Source organism: Myotis lucifugus, unplaced genomic scaffold (genome assembly GCF_000147115.1).
Source record: "Myotis lucifugus unplaced genomic scaffold, Myoluc2.0 scaffold_231, whole genome shotgun sequence".
Classification (NCBI taxonomy): Eukaryota; Metazoa; Chordata; class Mammalia; order Chiroptera; family Vespertilionidae; genus Myotis; species Myotis lucifugus.
The window spans coordinates 1,944,089-1,961,524 of NW_005871279.1; the positions used below are offsets into that span (position 1 = coordinate 1,944,089).

General features: G+C 37.2%; 2 protein-coding genes across 7 annotated transcripts in view; one reads left to right on the forward strand and one right to left on the reverse strand.

Moving 5' to 3' along the window:
- Positions 1-13,709, forward strand: part of TOMM70 (translocase of outer mitochondrial membrane 70) — a 44,327-nt gene extending 30,618 nt beyond the window's left edge. The window contains exons 7-12 of one of the 6 annotated variants that reach the window (XM_006098371.3): positions 2,222-2,356; positions 3,400-3,507; positions 6,040-6,156; positions 9,470-9,567; positions 10,743-10,865; positions 13,243-13,709. In XM_006098371.3, coding sequence (XP_006098433.1) covers positions 2,222-2,356; positions 3,400-3,507; positions 6,040-6,156; positions 9,470-9,567; positions 10,743-10,865; positions 13,243-13,396 — 735 coding nt within the window. In that variant the 3' untranslated portion in view covers positions 13,397-13,709. Of the gene's footprint in view, positions 1-2,221; positions 2,357-3,399; positions 3,508-6,039; positions 6,157-9,426; positions 9,568-10,742; positions 10,866-13,242 lie in introns of those variants that run through there. The other 5 variants (XR_002831586.1, XR_002831587.1, XR_001350173.2 and 2 more) reach the window with 5 other exon arrangements.
- Positions 13,710-15,864: 2,155 nt separating this feature from the next.
- LOC102427362 (ferritin, heavy subunit-like) lies at positions 15,865-16,362 on the reverse strand. The gene has a single exon (XM_006098381.1). It carries the CDS (start codon positions 16,360-16,362, stop codon positions 15,865-15,867), a length of 498 nt encoding a protein of 165 aa, XP_006098443.1.
- Between the last annotated feature and the right edge of the window lie 1,074 nt (positions 16,363-17,436).

Here is a 17,436-nt window from a genome sequence, read left to right on the forward strand (position 1 = left end):
GTAGTACAAGGTTTAAAGTGCATTTAATAAAAATAAACACATTTAATAATATATTCTGAAAGATTTTATTATGATGCCAGTAATTTTTTATCTTTAACATGAAGAAAAATACAGGTTCTAAAAATAAGATATAGGTACTGAAATATACCAGAAGTTTTTCAGTGTGTCATTGGAATAGCTTTTCATTTTCCAAGTGTTCTTATGTGTATGTAGTTATTTTCATAATTAAGATTGGGGTGTCTGTTGAATTTTGAGAGCTCTCTACTAAGTGTAACATGACAGAACTTAGCCACCAGCTAACTCTCTTCCTTACCAATTTGTTCACTCTGACCTGTTTCCTCATGAAATTAAGTAAACTCTGGCTTTTTCCACCTACAAAGAAATCATTCGTTTATAAAAATTGTTATAAAGACTTAAGTATTTGTCAATAAATATCTAAACTTTTTGTAAACAAAAGTAATTATAGCAGTATTTGTTCAGTTTCTTTTAAAATGAAATTTTAAAATTGAAGATACCCTAAGTAATATTTTTAATTTTATTTCCTAATGATTTTCCTACTGATTACAAATATGTTCTTGTTAAAATGTGGGAGCATTCTTGTTCATTTCATTCAGGAAGACATATGTAGTTTTGTCTTGAAAGAGTTTTGGGGATCTCTGTATCTTGCTTTATTATGATCATGACTTTTTGTTTGAATGGCAAGTAGTATTGATGTCTATCATATGCCATGTACAAAAATTAACTCAAATGAATCAAAGACCTAAATGTAAGAGCTAAAACTATAAAACTCTAAGAAAAAAAACATAGGAGGACATCTTACCTTGGATTATGTAGTGATTCCTTAGATATGATACCAAAAACACAAGTAACAGCAATAAAGAAAAGACTTCATCAAAATTTTAAACTTTTTTGATTGAAAGGATGCCATCAAAAAAGAGAAAACACATTGCACAGAATGTGAGAAAATAAAAATTCTATATCTGATAAGGGGCTTGTATCCAGAATTATGAAGAACTCTTCTTACTAAAACAATTCAATTTAAAGACAGGTAAAGGCTCTGAATAGACATTTTCTCTAAAGAATCTATAATAATAAAAGCATAATATGCTAGTTAGACCGGATGTCCTTCCTTCTGGACAAAGCTGCAGTGGGTGGGGGCCCGCCAGGGCCAAGGCCCTTGCACAAATTTCGTGCATTGGGCCTCTAGTATATTAAAATGGCCAATATGGACAGGAAAAGATGCTCAGCATCATTAACTCTTAGGGAAATTCAAATCCAAATCACAATGAAATTTCACTTAACACCCACAAGGATGACTATACTCAGAAAGTGGACAGTGAAAAGTATTGATTAGGGTTGTAGAGAAATTGAAACTGTCATACATTGCTGGCAGGAATGTAAAATAATAAAAATCCTTTTGGAAATTAGTTTGGGAGTTTATTGATAAGTTTAACAGAGTTACAGTATGACCCAGCAATTCCTCTCCTAGACATATACCCAAGAGAAATGAATATATATAGCAACACAAAAACTTGTGCATGAATGTTCATAGCAGCATTATTCATGATAGCCAAAAAGTGGAAGCAGCTCAAATGTCCATCAAGGGATGAGCTGATAAAGAAAAGTGGTATACAATCTATAGTAATAAAAGCTTAATATGCTAATTAGACCAGATGTCCTTCCAGACGACGTTCCATATGAAGCCAGGGCTGCGAGAGAAGCCCGGGTCCCGGGTGCCAGAGGGAAGCCGGGGGAAGGCAGGCCTACTCTTGCACGAATTTCGTGCATTGGGCCTCTAGTAGAATAATATTCAGCCATAAAAAAGAATGAAGTACTGATAACATGCTATAACACAGATGAACATTGAAAACATTATACTAAGTGAAAGAAGCCAGACACAAAAGACTATTCCATTTTAATGAAATGTCCAGAATATACAAATTCATAGAAATAGAAAGTAGATTGATGGATTAGAGAGGAAATGAGAAGTAACTGCTAATATGTATAAAGTTTCTTTTGGGGATGATGATGAGATTCTGGAGTTAGATAGTGGTGATAGTTGCACAACTCTGAATATACTAAAAACAACTGACTTTAAATGAGTGAGCTTTGTGGTATGTGAATTATATCTCAATACAGCTGTTTGTTTGTTTGTTTGCTTTTAAACTACATTGGAATAAAAAGTAGTAATGATGACCCTTTTCTCACTTGTGGCATGTAGCTTCGAGCAAATGCACTCATCAAAAGAGGCAGCATGTACATGCAACAGCAGCAGCCTTTGTTATCCACTCAGGATTTTAACATGGCTGCTGACATTGATCCTCAGAATGCAGATGTTTATCATCACCGAGGACAGGTAAATCTATTTTCTTACCAGGAGTTCTGACCTTGGATTGAGGAATTTGATACCCATATTTGAGAATGTCTTAAAGTTTTCTTATATCAATTCTGATAGTTCTGAACAAATTATCACAGTCTCTTGAACATTTGTCCTTATAATATCAGTATTTACTTATTAAAAAGAAGAAAAGGAAGGCTACAGATATTGGCTTGCCAGGTCAAGTTTGTTTTTCAGGTGTTTCCGATTCATAGGTTTTCAATGAGTAGAACATTAAAATATTTAATGAGCATTTTGAATTAATGCCAGAAGCAACACAATGGTTTCTGTGGGCTTCTTGCTGTCAAGAAGTAGTTAGCCTGGACTATCCAAACAATACCAAAAAAAAAAATCTTATTGGAGATTTACAACCTGCATATTTGGTTTTTAGTAAAAAATATATATATATAGTGAAGTAAACAGTTCCCAGTTTTAGCCTCATCTGGGGAAAGCATGGCTTTTTAATCTGCTTGTTTAACATGACTTGGTGGAATGCATTATGGTAGAAAGTATGGACTATCCATATAATAACAGAAATGCTGAAGTTCTTTCTAATGGAGAATTGTACCTAATATTTCTGTCTGAAGGGTTTGAAGAAGTGTTGACATTCTTAAAATTCCTGACATTTTGATCCTTACTGGTAGTATCTTAAGGTTAATTTGAAAGGCAATTATTGGATGATCTGATTTGCTTTGAAATGTGAAAGTACAGAAATGTCTATCTTTCTAGAAGAAAAGGTTTCTTGCTTAAGAGTGGTCAAAATTGCAGTGCAAAAATGGTGGGTTTATAGTGCTTTTTAAGAAATTGGACACTAGTTTTAAGTTGTAGAAGCTTTCCTTTAAAATTACAAGATTTTCTGGTTTATTGTTTTAGAAAGTAATTCCTATATTGCATAATTACTATATGCTATTAGCATTATACTGAGCTTTGATAAGAGACAGTATGTCTCTTAACTGGGGGTGGGTGCACTTATTATTTTGAGTTGTGTTTAGTTATGTGTGTTTTGTTTTGTTTTTTCTTAGCTGAAAATACTGCTTGATCAAGTTGAAGAAGCAGTGGCAGATTTTGATGAATGTATTAGATTAAGACCTGAGTCTGCTCTGGCACAAGCGCAGAAATGCTTTGCATTGGTAGGTTCTGCTTTCTTTTTATATTCCTACACATCATTTTTATTTCCCTCATTGTCTATAAAATCATCTTTTTCTTTTTCCCCCCAAAGGATACCCATAGGGGGAAAACAAGTTAGCTTAGAGAAAGAAATGTATACATATATTAATTGAGATACTGCTTCTGTATTCCTCTGGTTGTATTATTTGAGTTCATCTTGATAGATGTTTATCCCTGATTTTCATGCTCCCCTGTATAGCACTGTTCTTCCTGTTCTTCCACCATAAACTAGTACAGAGAACAAAAGCATTTTGAGGAACTAATAACTGCAATTATGACACCACATTAACTGCAATTTCATCTCGCCTTTGTAAAGCTATTAGTAATCAGAAATGCTGAAAATCAAGTAAAATAATTCAATTTATAGTGAAATGAGGTACTTCAATAGCTCTTGTGAACCATAGGAAATGTCCAAACCTGTAAGAATTTTTATGAGTTTATTTGAGCCAAACTGACAATTGCCAGGAAGCAAAATCTCAACGGATTGAGAAAATGCTTTGGAAAATGGCGGTTTTGCACCTTCCTTGTACATTACCATCAAAAGAGGAGACATGTGGGTTACATGGAATTCATTGATGATAGATGAAGGAGGCTGGAGAAAACAAAGTGGGGAAACCTCTGGGATTGGATGAAAAGTAAAATGATAGACACATCTTTTACATAGCTGGATACAGGGTAGTTAAGAGTCAACAATTAACATGATGCTTGAGGGATCCAGAAAAAAGGAAATTACTTTGTTATTGCAAAGGCGTGTTTGTCAGCATGTTATTCTAGATGCAGAGACAACTGACAAGCTCAGTTAAGGTGAAGATTAACCTTTGTTAGGGAAAAATACCATCTTTGGACATGACTACCCACCATGAACTGCTTTTAATTAGAAAGTTTTAATTTCAGACCATCCTATGTGGATACTTTAGGTCTCACACAGGTCTCCCCTGAGCTTGCCAGGTTTAGTGTGTGGCTCCTTTTCGTCCACACTCTATAGTTTGAGTCCTAAAATAATTTTCCTTTTAAAGAAAGAAATTAGATCACAAACACATTTACAGTTATGCGCTGCTTAACAATAAGGATACATTCTGAGGAATGTGTCTTTAAGTGATTTTGTTATTGTGCAAATATCACAGTACATTTACACAAACCTAAGTGGCATAGCCTACTAAACACCTAGGCTATATGGTATAGCCCAGTGGTTGGCAAACTCATTAGTCAACAGAGCCAAATATCAACAGTACAACGATTGAAATTTCTTTTGAGAGCCAAATTTTTTAAACTTAAACTATATAGGTAGGTACATTGTTATTAACTTAATTAGGGTACTCCTAAGGCTTAGGAAGAGCCACACTCAAGGGGCCAAAGAGCCGCATGTGGCTCACGAGCCGCAGTTTGCCGACCACTAGTATAGCCCATTCCTCCTAGGCTGCCAACCTGTACAGCAGGTTACTGAATAAAACAACATGGTGTTGAATCAAGCACCAGAAAATTATGCAGTTAAGAGATGCAGTAAATATGAGGTATATGAGGCTGCAGCCTGCATAACACAGCATATATACTTTTGACAGCAAACTTTTTGTAAGTAGAAAGACTGTACTCAAAGATAATGATAAAGTGTTTAGTCTTTTAAATATATAAATCAGTAACATAGTCGTTTATTATCAGTATCAAGTATTATGTGCTGTACATAATTGTATGTGCTATACTTTTATGTGACTAGTAGCACAGTAGGTTTGTTTACACCAGCATTGTCACAAATGCGTGAGTAATGCATTGCATCATGATGTTGGGGTGGCTAAGTCACTCGGCAGTAGGAATTTTTCAGCTCCGTTATAATCTTATGGGACCATCATCATAATTGCGGTCTGTCCTGTATATTATAGGTGAAAAATGATATTAGATAAAGTAACATAACATTTGTTGTAAAGTGATAATAAATTAGGTTTAAAACTCCCTCATATATATGCAAAGTTAAGTTCTGACACATTAGAATGCCCCCTTCTCGTGAACATCCTGGACTCTGTATGTCAGCAAAGTCCTAGCTGGACATAGCCTTTAGATTAGATACCCTGCTGCTGAGCTGTTTTCTTGGAACCCTTGTGTTTATTATTTATTTATTTTTGATAAGTCTCACCCAAGGACATTTTTCCCATTGCTTTTTAATGGGGGGCGGGGGGGGGGAGACATTGATGTGAGAGAGACATATCAATTAGTTGCCTTCCATACATGCCCTGACCAGGGCTGGGGATTGAACCTGCAATCCAGGTATTGCTCTTGACTGGGAATTGAACCCACCACCCCTTCTTGCACGGACTTATGCTCTAACCACTGAACAACACCAACCAGGGCTTCCTTGTTACCCTTTTAGATGCAGCAAATTATGTTAGCATAACACCTGTCTTTCTGGAAATATTTATGTAATTTTGTGTAACTTTTATACTATGTTAACGTTCCATGAGTTTTGAATTCTTGATTTAACAGGCCTGTTTTGATTTTTTAAACAGTATCGCCAGGCATATACAGGAAACAATTCTTCACAAATCCAAGCAGCTATGAAAGGGTTTGAAGAGGTCATAAAGAAATTTCCCAGGTGTGCTGAAGGCTATGCACTATATGCCCAGGTAAATGTGATTTTTCATACTTGTTTATTTGCCAGTCCTTTTTTTTAAAAGATCTGTACTTGTGTGCTGAATCCCAGTAGAGAAATCAGAAAACAATGCTTTGTTTCTTCTGTGATTCTCTGGGGCCCCCAGGGTGGTCCTGAACCCCTTCAAGAGGGGCTCCTATGTGACACAATTTGAAAACCATGACCCTAAACTCATAATGTGGGGAAGTGTAAGCAGGACATCTCCCTTATGTTTTTATCTGGATTGGATTTATCAAATTAACTTAGGAAAATTTACTATATTCAATTGGAAGAGAAAATGTCTATGGAAGCCTTCTGTTTCTATTTGATCATTATCCTTTTAAATGATTAGATAGGCTGTAACCCTTCATTTTAACTCCTCTTTGGTTTGTCTAAAATTCTTGGCTTAGGATTGAAGATTTGGGGGAAGTATGATTTAAATTTGAATTATTTCCACTGTATAATTGAAATCTTTGAAAACTTATTAATTTTTAAAAGTTGCTTTTGGTGTCTGCATAAATCATCTATCTCAATACTCTATATGATTTCTCTTTTTTTATTCCAAAGAAATGTTGTCACACCCACCCACACATCTCAGATATAGAAAACATTTAAAAATGACCATCTGTGGTGATTTCTACCTCCAAACCATTCTTAAGGTTGCTTGTTTTTCTTTTAAAGTTCCTTCATGCAATCTTCAGTTAAGTTAAAGAAAAAAGTTCCATGGGGTGAAACTTTTTTTGAGGATTTATTGTAAGGGAATGTGAGTAGACTGATTTGTGTTGCATCTATTCTTTAATAGTTCTACATATCCATGTATTATCAGAAATTGAAATTCTCTAATAACTCTCTGGGGCATGAAGTAAACACAAGTTCTTTAATCTCATTTAGAAGTAATCTTATCTCTTCAGTCTTTGTCCTTACAGTTGCTAGCAGGGTGGTGATAATAATAAAAAAAAGGAAACAATAGTTGCTGACCACCTGCTCTATATTCATTGTGAAAGCATCCTATATAATAAAAAGCTAATATGCAAATTGTCCCCTTGGGAGTTCAACCAGGAGTTCTATTGCTCACTATGATGTGCGCTGACCACTAAGGGGAGGGGGGGGCGTAGAACATGGTAGGTGACCAGCTGCAGTGGCAGGCTGAGGGAAGGAGGAGGCCAGGAGGTGAGGAACCTGATCGGACCTGATCGCCTGCCAGACTTAGGGACCCTACCTGTGCATGAATTTCATGCACTGGGCCTCTAGTGTACTATATAAAATTTTATAGAATGTATAGAGTTTAAAATAAGAAAATGCACATTATAATTGTGTAACCTTTGTATTGAATAGGTGCACTTGGGTTTATGCCTTTTACTAGGAACAAAGCAGAAGGGACAATACCATCAGCATCAATGAAATGAAGTTTTAAAAAGCCTTTTTGATGCAGATTTCTATAATCAGCTAAAAGAACAAAGGCCACTGAATAGCTTTAAAAAAAAAAAACACCTATATTAGGAACAGCTCTCACAGAGCTTTCTTAATTGCATTGTCTTGTCACTGTGCTACCTTCAAAATAGGTTTTGGCTTACTTGAGCTATCTTTATTAGCACTAGTATCATCACAGTCTGTGCTAAAATGTCTATCCTTTAGTTTTCTTATTTTTGCTTCACTATATACATAGTTATATGTAATTTTATATATGTACTAGAAGCCTGATGCACGAATTCGTGCAAGAGTAGGCTTTCCTTCCCCTGGCTGCCGGCACTGGCTTCCCTCTGGCACCTGGGACCCAGGCTTCCTTACCAGCCCCAGTTTCATCCAGAAGAACGTCCGGTCTAATTAGCATATTACCTTTTTATTATTATAGACTAGAGGCCCAGTGCATGAAATTCATGCACCGGGGGCAGGGTGTCCCTCAGCCCAGCCTGCATCCTCATCCCTTGGGGGATGTCCAACTGACGGTTTAATCATGAGTTCGGGCCTAAACCAGCAGTCAGACATCCCTCTCACATCTAGGACTGCTGGCTCCCAACCGCTCGCCTGCCAACCTGCCTGATTGCCCCCTAACCGCTTCTGCCTGCCAGCTGATCACCCCCTAACCACTCCCCTGCCAGCCTGATTGACACCTACCTGCTCCCTTGCTGGCCTGATCGCCCCTGACTGCCCTTCCCTGCCAGCCCAGTTACCCCCAACTGCCCTCCCCTGCCGACCATCTTGTGGCAGCCATCTTGTGACCACATGGAGGTGGCCATCTTTGTGCGAGGGCGTGATAGTCAATTTGCATATCACTGCTTTATTATTTAGGACATACACACTATTTACATATATAAAAGCCTAAGCTACCGTTAAAACTAGTCGGCCAGTCACTATAACACACACTGACCACCACGGGGCAGACACTCAATGCAGGAGCTGCCCCCTGGTGGTCAGTGCGCTCACGGCTGGCGAGCACAGCTGTGGGGGCAGGAGCCTCTCCCGACTCCTCGGCAGCGCTGCTGAGTGGCAGTGGCAGGTGCAGCGGGCTAGGATGAGCGCGAGCAGCGCGGCACCGGCTCGGGCTCCTCCCTGGCTGCCTGCAGGGATCAGGCCTAAACCAGCAGTCGGACATCCTCCGAGGGGTCCCAGATTGTGAGAGAGCACAGGCCAGGCTGAAGGACCCCCCCTCCTCATGCACGAATTTCGTGCACCGGGCCTCTAGTAGTTATATATAATTAATCCTTACCTGAGGATATTTTTCCCATTGCTTTTTAGAGAGGGAGGGATGGAGGGAGGGACATAGTATAACTTAAAAAAAAAAAAAAAACCACTCAAAGTTACAGTTTGAGTATGATCTGGTATCCACATAACCAACCCTTTGATTTCTGCCATGGGATTTGCTTTAAAATAGTTCATTGTAACTCCTTTTTTAAAAAAATCAATTTTTAAAGAATGACTGATGACATGTAACACACATACCTGAATTTATCCTTCCAAATGAGTATTGCCTTTAAATTCCTTTAGGATATATTTTGATAAGTTATGAATAAGTGACATAAATGTACCTATGAAAATCTGATATTAGAACTGGCACCAAGAATGGGGTTTTGTGTATTCCACATTTACCACATTGTTTGCTATTGTATTTAACCACTTGTCAAAAATAGTGGACAGTTAAGATTTCATATTTATAACATAATTAAGTTGTAACATTTTATATCCTCCAAACATCATAATTTGTAAAGAAATGGATAAAGGAAATAAATTTTCATAATTAATAAGCAATATACTTTTAACTGTTTAGGTTGACAGTTATGTTAATATAACTGAAGTATCTCCTCACCTAGGCATTAACAGATCAACAACAGTTTGGTAAAGCTGATGAAATGTATGATAAATGTATTGATTTGGAACCAGATAATGCCACAACATATGTTCATAAAGGGTATGTATTTTTGTGCTTCTGTTTGTTCCAGTAAAAAACCAAATTTCTTGCATAGTAATAAGATGGATTTCTTTTGGTCACTGAGGAAAGTACTGTAGTGTAGAGTATCACTGAGTTAATACATTTATTAATCGTACGGATGCTTCACTGTTAATTTTTTAAATTTTACTTATGTTTCATTCTTGTATAGCAATCAATAAATGTACTATTTCACTTTAGCTTGAGGATTTCAGTTCTGAACATCCTATCAAATGTTACTTGTGTCAAAATAGGAAACATGGTAGGTACTTGAACTATAATAAAAAAGAAACTTCACTTAAATTTATACAAAGTAAAACAATTAAGCTTACTAGGTAATTGATAGAGCCCAAACTATTGGACACTTTGTCCTTTCTTTTTTATTGAGATATAATTGACATAAGATATACTAGTTTCAGGTGTACAACGTAATGAATCAGTATTTATATTTATTGTGAAATTATCACAATAAGTCTAACAGGTCTTTGTACATGGTTACAAATTTTTTTTCTTGTAATGAAAACTTTTAAGATCTGTCTTAGCAGCTTTCAAATACATAATACAGTATTATTAACTATAGCCGCCATGCTATATATTACATTGTCATATTTTACTTATTTTGTAACTAGAAGTTTGTACCTTTTGACTCCTTTCATCAATTTCACTCACCCCTCATCCCTGCCTCTGGCACCCTTCACTCTGTTCTCTGTATCTATAAGTAGGTTGGTTTTTGTTGTTGTTTTTTTTTTTTAGAATCTACGTATAAGTGAGATCATACAGTATTTGACTTTCTGTCTGACTTATTTCATTTAGCATAATGCTCTCAGGGTCCATCCATGTTGTTGCAAATGGTAGGATTCCTTTTTATGGCTTAGTAATATTTCTCGTGTGCGTATGTGTGTGCACCAAGTTTTTTTTATCCATGCATCTATCAATGGACACTTAGGTTGTTTCCATTGACACTTTTTTCATAAGGAATTTAGAATACAAAACAAATGTAAATTGAGAAATAAAAACAATTTGCTGATTATATACTGTTTTAGGTTTTGCTTTCTTTTTGTAAATAAAAATCCATTGAGGACAGAAATTGAGTCATATACTTATATTCTTGTTGCTTTTGGCCCATGGTCAATCTGACTGCCTTTTTGCATTTGCAGTTTACTTCAACTTCAGTGGAAGCAAGACCTGGATAGAGGTTTGGAGCTTATCAGCAAAGCTATTGAAATTGACAGTAAATGTGATTTTGCCTATGAAACCATGGGAACTATTGAAGTACAAAGGTAACTTCCAAAGTCTGTTCTTAGGAAATTTAAGGCAGCTCTGTAGATATCTTATCTTTCCATTCTTCTCATTACAGATACGATATTGTCAATATCCATTAAATTTTTAAGTCTTTAATATGTTATGCCTTTTGAGGTGCGCTTCCCTCAAAACTATGCAACTTTTATTTGCCTTATTCTATTCTTTTTCCAATTTAAAAGTTAAGTCAAGCATATGTATTACAAAGGAAAATTTCATCTTTTCCAATTCCTGTTGTGTGTTCTTTCCTCTTTGGGAGAAAAAAGCCTGCAGAGGGCTTAGGCAGTGCAGTGTAGCAGCATAAGGAATGGTAGCCAGGTGGCCAAGAGAACTAGGTCCCGTTACAGAGAAGCAACCAGCCAAGTTGCAGGATCAGCTCTGAGCCTGAGTTTTCTTTAAAATCGGGGAGTTAGGTAAGATTTTTTTGCAACTCTTTTCATAACTTCTTGTTTTGTGTATGTTTATCCAGAGTTGCACTTGAGATCCACCATTAAAGGTGACAACTGCTTGTGCCATAGAGTTCAGTGTATGCCATCTTAACACTGAAATTGCCATCCACTTGAGTACCTACTCTATGGCCAGGTACGGAACCTTAGGTGCTGTCCAAATATTATTTCAACTAATCTTTACACCACTCTTTATAATTAGAAGCTGGAGATTATATGGTTCTTAGTGTAATTGAAGAATACAGAAACTGATGCCCAGATGGGTTAAACTGACAAGTTTACACAAGTGAGCCAAGTAGACAGGAAATGAGCCCATCTTTCACTGACATCAAAATAACTGCTCTTGCCACTTTGCTTGTTAGGAATCAGTAGGAGTTGAAATTTTCTGTCATTCAGCCCCTTCTGGGGTCCTCTGTCTGCTCAGAATAGGCAGATTATATATACAGGCTGATGAAAATTTTTATGGTTCTTTTTAACTATTCTGTACTAATGGTTGCATGTAAATATTAAATTATTTCTTAATTGTCAATTTGTTGATGTGAATAAAACATTCTTGTATTAGAATAGGTTGGGAAAGCAGTTCTTAATCTTTTTGAGCAGACCTGTGGATTTTTCTTAGGATGATGCACATATAAAAGCACTTTGCATTTAAGTTGTTCATAAAGCCTGGGTTAAGGACCCCTGGGTTATGAGGTTTGATGGCTTTTATTTGTGAATTAATTTTAACTTTTAAGAAATTCATTCTAAATCCTGTCTTAAAAATAAAGACATGTGAATGGAGTGAATTTGCTCATTACCCTAGGATTTAGCAAACCTGTTGTCTACCTGATATCTGAACTCAAAGTTTTGTTGTTGTTGTTGTTAATGTCTATCATGTAGTCATCTGTTGGAATAGGAGGTTAGTCGCCCCACAGGTACACTGTACTTCTTAGTCTAACTGGCATATATAGAGTAGGGACTTAATAAATATTTATTGTAAGATGATATGCATGTATGCATATATACATAGCTAATACTAGTTACTTAACACAGCTCTTGGTTCTTAGTAAGTTTATATAAAACCAGATCACACTTAGATTGTAAATGGTAAATTATATTTTTTGTCCAAGCATATTTACCCATTTACTAAAAAATAAGATACTAATTATCAGGCATTGCACTAGGTTCTAGAAATTGAGGGTTGTCCACTAAGGATCTACTAGGATTGTGGTGTATATACATCTATTTATGCATAGAATGACAATAGAACTATGGGAACACTGGGGAGGGAGTGGAAAATAGTTTTCATGAAAATGCTAGATTTGAACTGTGCCTTAGAAAGGTGAGGAGCTGACTAGAATCAAGCAAAGAGGCAATAGTGCAGGTATGGGTGTATGTAGCACAGTCAAGGAATTCAGGTAGACCTGTGTGACTAGAGTGAGGTGCATAGGATGGGAACATGGTGGTAAGAGGTGAGACAAAAGGAAGTGGACTCACAGATCTGTGAAGTTGAGGCCCCTGAGTGCCATTACTATTCTGTGAGGCTGTCACTTTTCTAGACCAGGGCTGGGGAACCTTCTCTGCCAAGGGCCCTTTGGATATTCATAACATCATTCGTGGGCCATACAAAATTATCAACCTAATAGTTAGCCTGCTGTATTTGGTCAAACATAGGAATTAGGAAGATTAAAAACAAGTCATTTAATTTCTCTACTCTCAACTGTTATCTGTAAAACAAGACTATAACAGGTGTAATAAGCACACAGTAATTGTAATCAAGCACTTTCTGTGTGCCTTGTTTTATTATAAAGAACCATTTTATTAGTTGTAGTTGAAATTTATGGGTCAGACTCAATATAGCATCACTTACTAACTTCATTGCATTCTGTGAGGAGCTTGTTGAATGAAATGTTTAAAATTTTTGTTCTTTTAGAGGAAACATGGAGAAAGCCATTGACATGTTCAACAAAGCTATTAACCTGGCCAAATCGGAAATGGAGATGGCTCATCTATACTCACTCTGTGATGCAGCCCATGCCCAGACAGAAGTTGCAAAGAAATATGGATTAAAGCCACCAACATTATAAAATAGGGGAAGGGAACATGACTCTCTTTTTAGAAGAAGTTTACCCCCTCTGCAACTGAACCCTAAAGACACTGTCATGAACTGTGTTGGATGATGGAACTTGGTATTTCCTGTTTGTGCTGCTGTCATTCGTTACATCTGTTTCACGTTTAAGTGTTGTGGGAGTGGCTGTTGAAGGAAGTGTGCAGTGTTGCAGCTTTTATTCCCTGTGCAACAAAAGCTTAAGACCTGTTAAAGGATTATTAAAATGAAGTTGCAAAGAGTACAACTGATAATTGGCCATGCAAATAAAACTTTTATTTGTTGATTTGGTTCTTTTTTTTTTTTTTTTAGGAGGGCGGGGAGATGGATGATTTTGTCTTTGTGTGTGTGTGTATTTGTGTAATATAAGTATTTTTACAGCATGTTGGTTTTTAAAGTAACAGAGTAAATGTTGTAAATAGGTTTCTTTTAGATTCAATGAATCCCTTTGAGTTTTGGGGGTTTTTTTTGAAGGAAATAAAGCCTACATGGGGATTTTGTTTTTAAGGCAGCAAAACTGGGAGAACCCTTTAAAGTACTGTCAGCATGCACAATGCCTCTAATTCTGCAGAACCTTTGACTCAGTGGCAACTGTTCAGCCTTTTTACCCCTTCAACTCTGATGGATAATGTACATTGTTCTTCAAGTCCACAACAGCTGGTTTTCATTGTAAATTATGCAGAAGCAAATATTATGATTGATGTATGTGCTGGAAGACTGAGTTAATGGAGGAATGGACCAGGTAAGAGGTAAGGTGAAATGAAAGTGTGTTTTTAATTGCCCATGACTATTTTCTGTAATAAGTACTATTAAATAGTGTCTTTTTAAAAGAAAATGCAGGTTGGTTGTATGTTAAAGATGGAGTGTGATACATGGGAGTATTTAATTAGCTTAAAGTTTCTAATGAAGAGAAAATGGGGCTAAAGGTTCAAAAATGAAGTAATTCTTAGAGCCAGAAGCATAGTATTTTCTGAAGCTTAGTGCTTCAACTGTGGCTAAATGTGCTTAAGGAATTGGAGCCAATCTTTTCAAAGATGCTAAGGACCTGTGGAGTGCTTTTATTTTTCAGTTAATCTTGTTCTCTAAGGCCGACTGACTTCCCATGTCCAGGTCTTCATTAGGGATACTGACAGCAGGTTTTTGTTTTGTTTCTCTTTACCTTACCTTTTTACTTAGTACGTTCGGTTTTTTTCCCAGTTGTCACTTTTATGGACCATCCTTTTGCTTATATGCTGCATTTTTCTGGTGGCTGTGTTCTTAAGGGGTCTCTTGTTTTGAGATGTTCTGGGTGGTGACAGGTTTATTTAAGCCCGAGAATAAAACACCAAGCCTTTAGTTACACTTTCTTGGAAATGAAGTCTAATTAGAGTTTACATTGTTGGGAGTAAAGGAGCATTTTACCCCCCTTTTAAAGGGTGCTTTATCCTATTGAAACCAAAAAGATTGTCTATAAATGCTATCTTTTTAGAAATTATTAGAAATGACTCCCTTCCAAAGTCAGAGTCTGCACAATACTGAGGGCCTCTAACTAATGAGTGGGGGCAGATAATACAATTTAAGATGACTTGGATAATGGAAAATATGAAAGTCTGCATTTTAGTTATTAGATGATGCTCCTACAATAACCCCTGAACACAGAAATGCTCTACATCTCTGAGTAACCTGTGACTTAGCAAACACAAAACACCAGAGTTTTTATTTGCATGGCTGTATGTACATGAACACTAATATTCTCTTCCCCCTTTCTACCCCACGGGGCGGGGGGTAAAACACAAAGGAAACAAGCATGTGCCATTCAGTACTGTCATTCCAGTTCTCACGGACTACTGCCTGTCCTAAAAAATATTGAACCTGCACTGAAAGTTGCATCTGTCTGTATCTTTACTTTTGTAAATGACCTCATATGTAAATTCACCAAATAAATATTACATTCAAGCTTTTCTATCTCTTCTTGAAGTCTGTTTACAAGCCATCACACAGAATGATGGTCCTCCCAAAAATATCTGCATCTTCATCCCTGGACCCGGTGGCTGTTACTTTATATGACAAAAATAAGCTTTGCAGACATGATTCAGTTAAGGATCTGAGCTGAAAAAGTTAACTTAGATTATGGAGAATTTCCAGTTTGGGTGCCAAAAGTTATATACAATGTGGTATGAAAATATAGATGAGAAGAATAAATTCCTCTAGGACTTAGGTAAAGATCTTCTTTCTATAGAATGGGGAAATATTCTTTTTTTTTAAATATATTTTTATTGATTTCAGAGAGGAAGAGGGAGAGACAAACATCAATGAGGAGAATTTTTTTTAATGCAAAAACATTTAATTGTACACACAGTGAAGGAAAGCAGTCTTCTGTCAAATGAAGATTAAGACCCTTAAATAGCTGATTTTGGGAATGACTACAATGGGAAGACTTGCTTTGTTGCCCTCAGATGTTGGGTCTATTTATCCGACAGGCTTTAATTCTTCCTGCTCCTGGACCTCCTTTTCTAATATGTGATAACATACAATCTGGCATTGCAGGTGGTTTATGTCCTTCCTCTGTTTATCCAGGAACCTTTTCATGAAGTTCAAGAGATTATTGTCATTGTTGGCAGCAGCTGTGACCCTCAGGTCTATCAGGAGCTGGCTTAACTGGTTCTCCAATTGCAGAGCATACTCCAGAGCTTTTATGCCGGTTTGCCAGTTATCCACCTCAGGCCGCTTAATCACTGGTAGGCAGATGGTATTCCCACATCCTACTAGATATCTTAGGAATTGCTTTCCATGTTCTCTTTTCACCTCAGCTTGGTCTTCAAAGAATCCAGAAAAAATAGGTTCTCTTGCGTCATCAATATAACAACAGGCCATACTTAAATAAGCATTGCTGATGTGCAGCTCATAAGATGCCACATAATTAATAGCGACCCCACACTCTTTAGAGACAGGTTGCTTGAATGCCATCACAGCGTTAGAGAAAACCAGGCATAAACAGTCGAGAGAGAATTATTGATTGGCTGCCTCATGCACACCCCCTACTGGGGATCGAACCTGCAACCCGGGCATGTGCCCTTGATGGGAATCAAACCTGGGACCCTTCAGTCCACAGGCCAATGCTCTATCCACTGAGCCAAACCGGATAGGGCAACATTTTCTTAAAAATATAAGTGAAGGGACATCATGAGTTTGAACTGAAAATAAGCCATCCAAGTTAGTCTGTCAAGATGAAGTCCTTTTTTCCAACTGGTGAGACACCAACAGTGAAACTACATGTTTGAGAATGAGCATATATTTAAGACCATGCATGTAGATGAGACTACTTCAGGACAAAAATTAAAATTAAAAAGGGTAGCCTTAGCTGGTTTGGCACAGTGCATCGGCCTGTGGACTGAAGGGTCCTAGGTTCAATTCTGGTCAAGGGCACATGCCCAGGTTGCGGACTCTATCCTCAGGGAGCCTGCAGGAGGCAGCCAATCAATGATTCTCATTATTGATGTTTCTATCTCTCCCTCTCCCTTCCTTTCTGAAATCAAAATGTTTTTTAAAAAAAATTGAAAAGGATAAAAATAAAATTCAGCGAAACAAGGACAAAGGTAGCAATGTACCAGTAAAAGTGGTCAGAGTGCATAGGACCAAGGTCACAGTGACGTTAGAGGCAAAATAGATCTGCCAGGGCAGTGTCATTGGATTGGTGAGAGTGGAAATGGACTGCAGGCTTCTGAAAAGTAACTGAAAGAAGAGAACTAGTGAGCAGGAATGATTCCATTAAGAGTCTGGGAGGCGAAGGGAGTTTTTTTACAGGATGGCATGGTTTTTGTTTTGTTTTGAGGGAGAAACTTAGAGAATGAATCTTTGGACACAATAATAAGAATAGTTGAGCCCTGGCCTGTGTGGCTCAGTTGGGCATCATCCCATGCACCAGAAGTTTGCCAATTTGATTCCCAGTCAAGGCACATGTCTGAGTTGCAGGCTTGACCGCCCCCCACCCCCCAATAGAGGGCATGAAAGAGGCAGCCTATTGATGTTCCGCTCCCATCA

What these genes read in the sequence shown, in the direction of transcription:
- LOC102427362 (XM_006098381.1), bottom strand. Translation starts at nt 16,362, where the DNA reads ATGGCATTCAAGCAACCTGTCTCTAAAGAGTGTGGGGTCGCTATTAAT.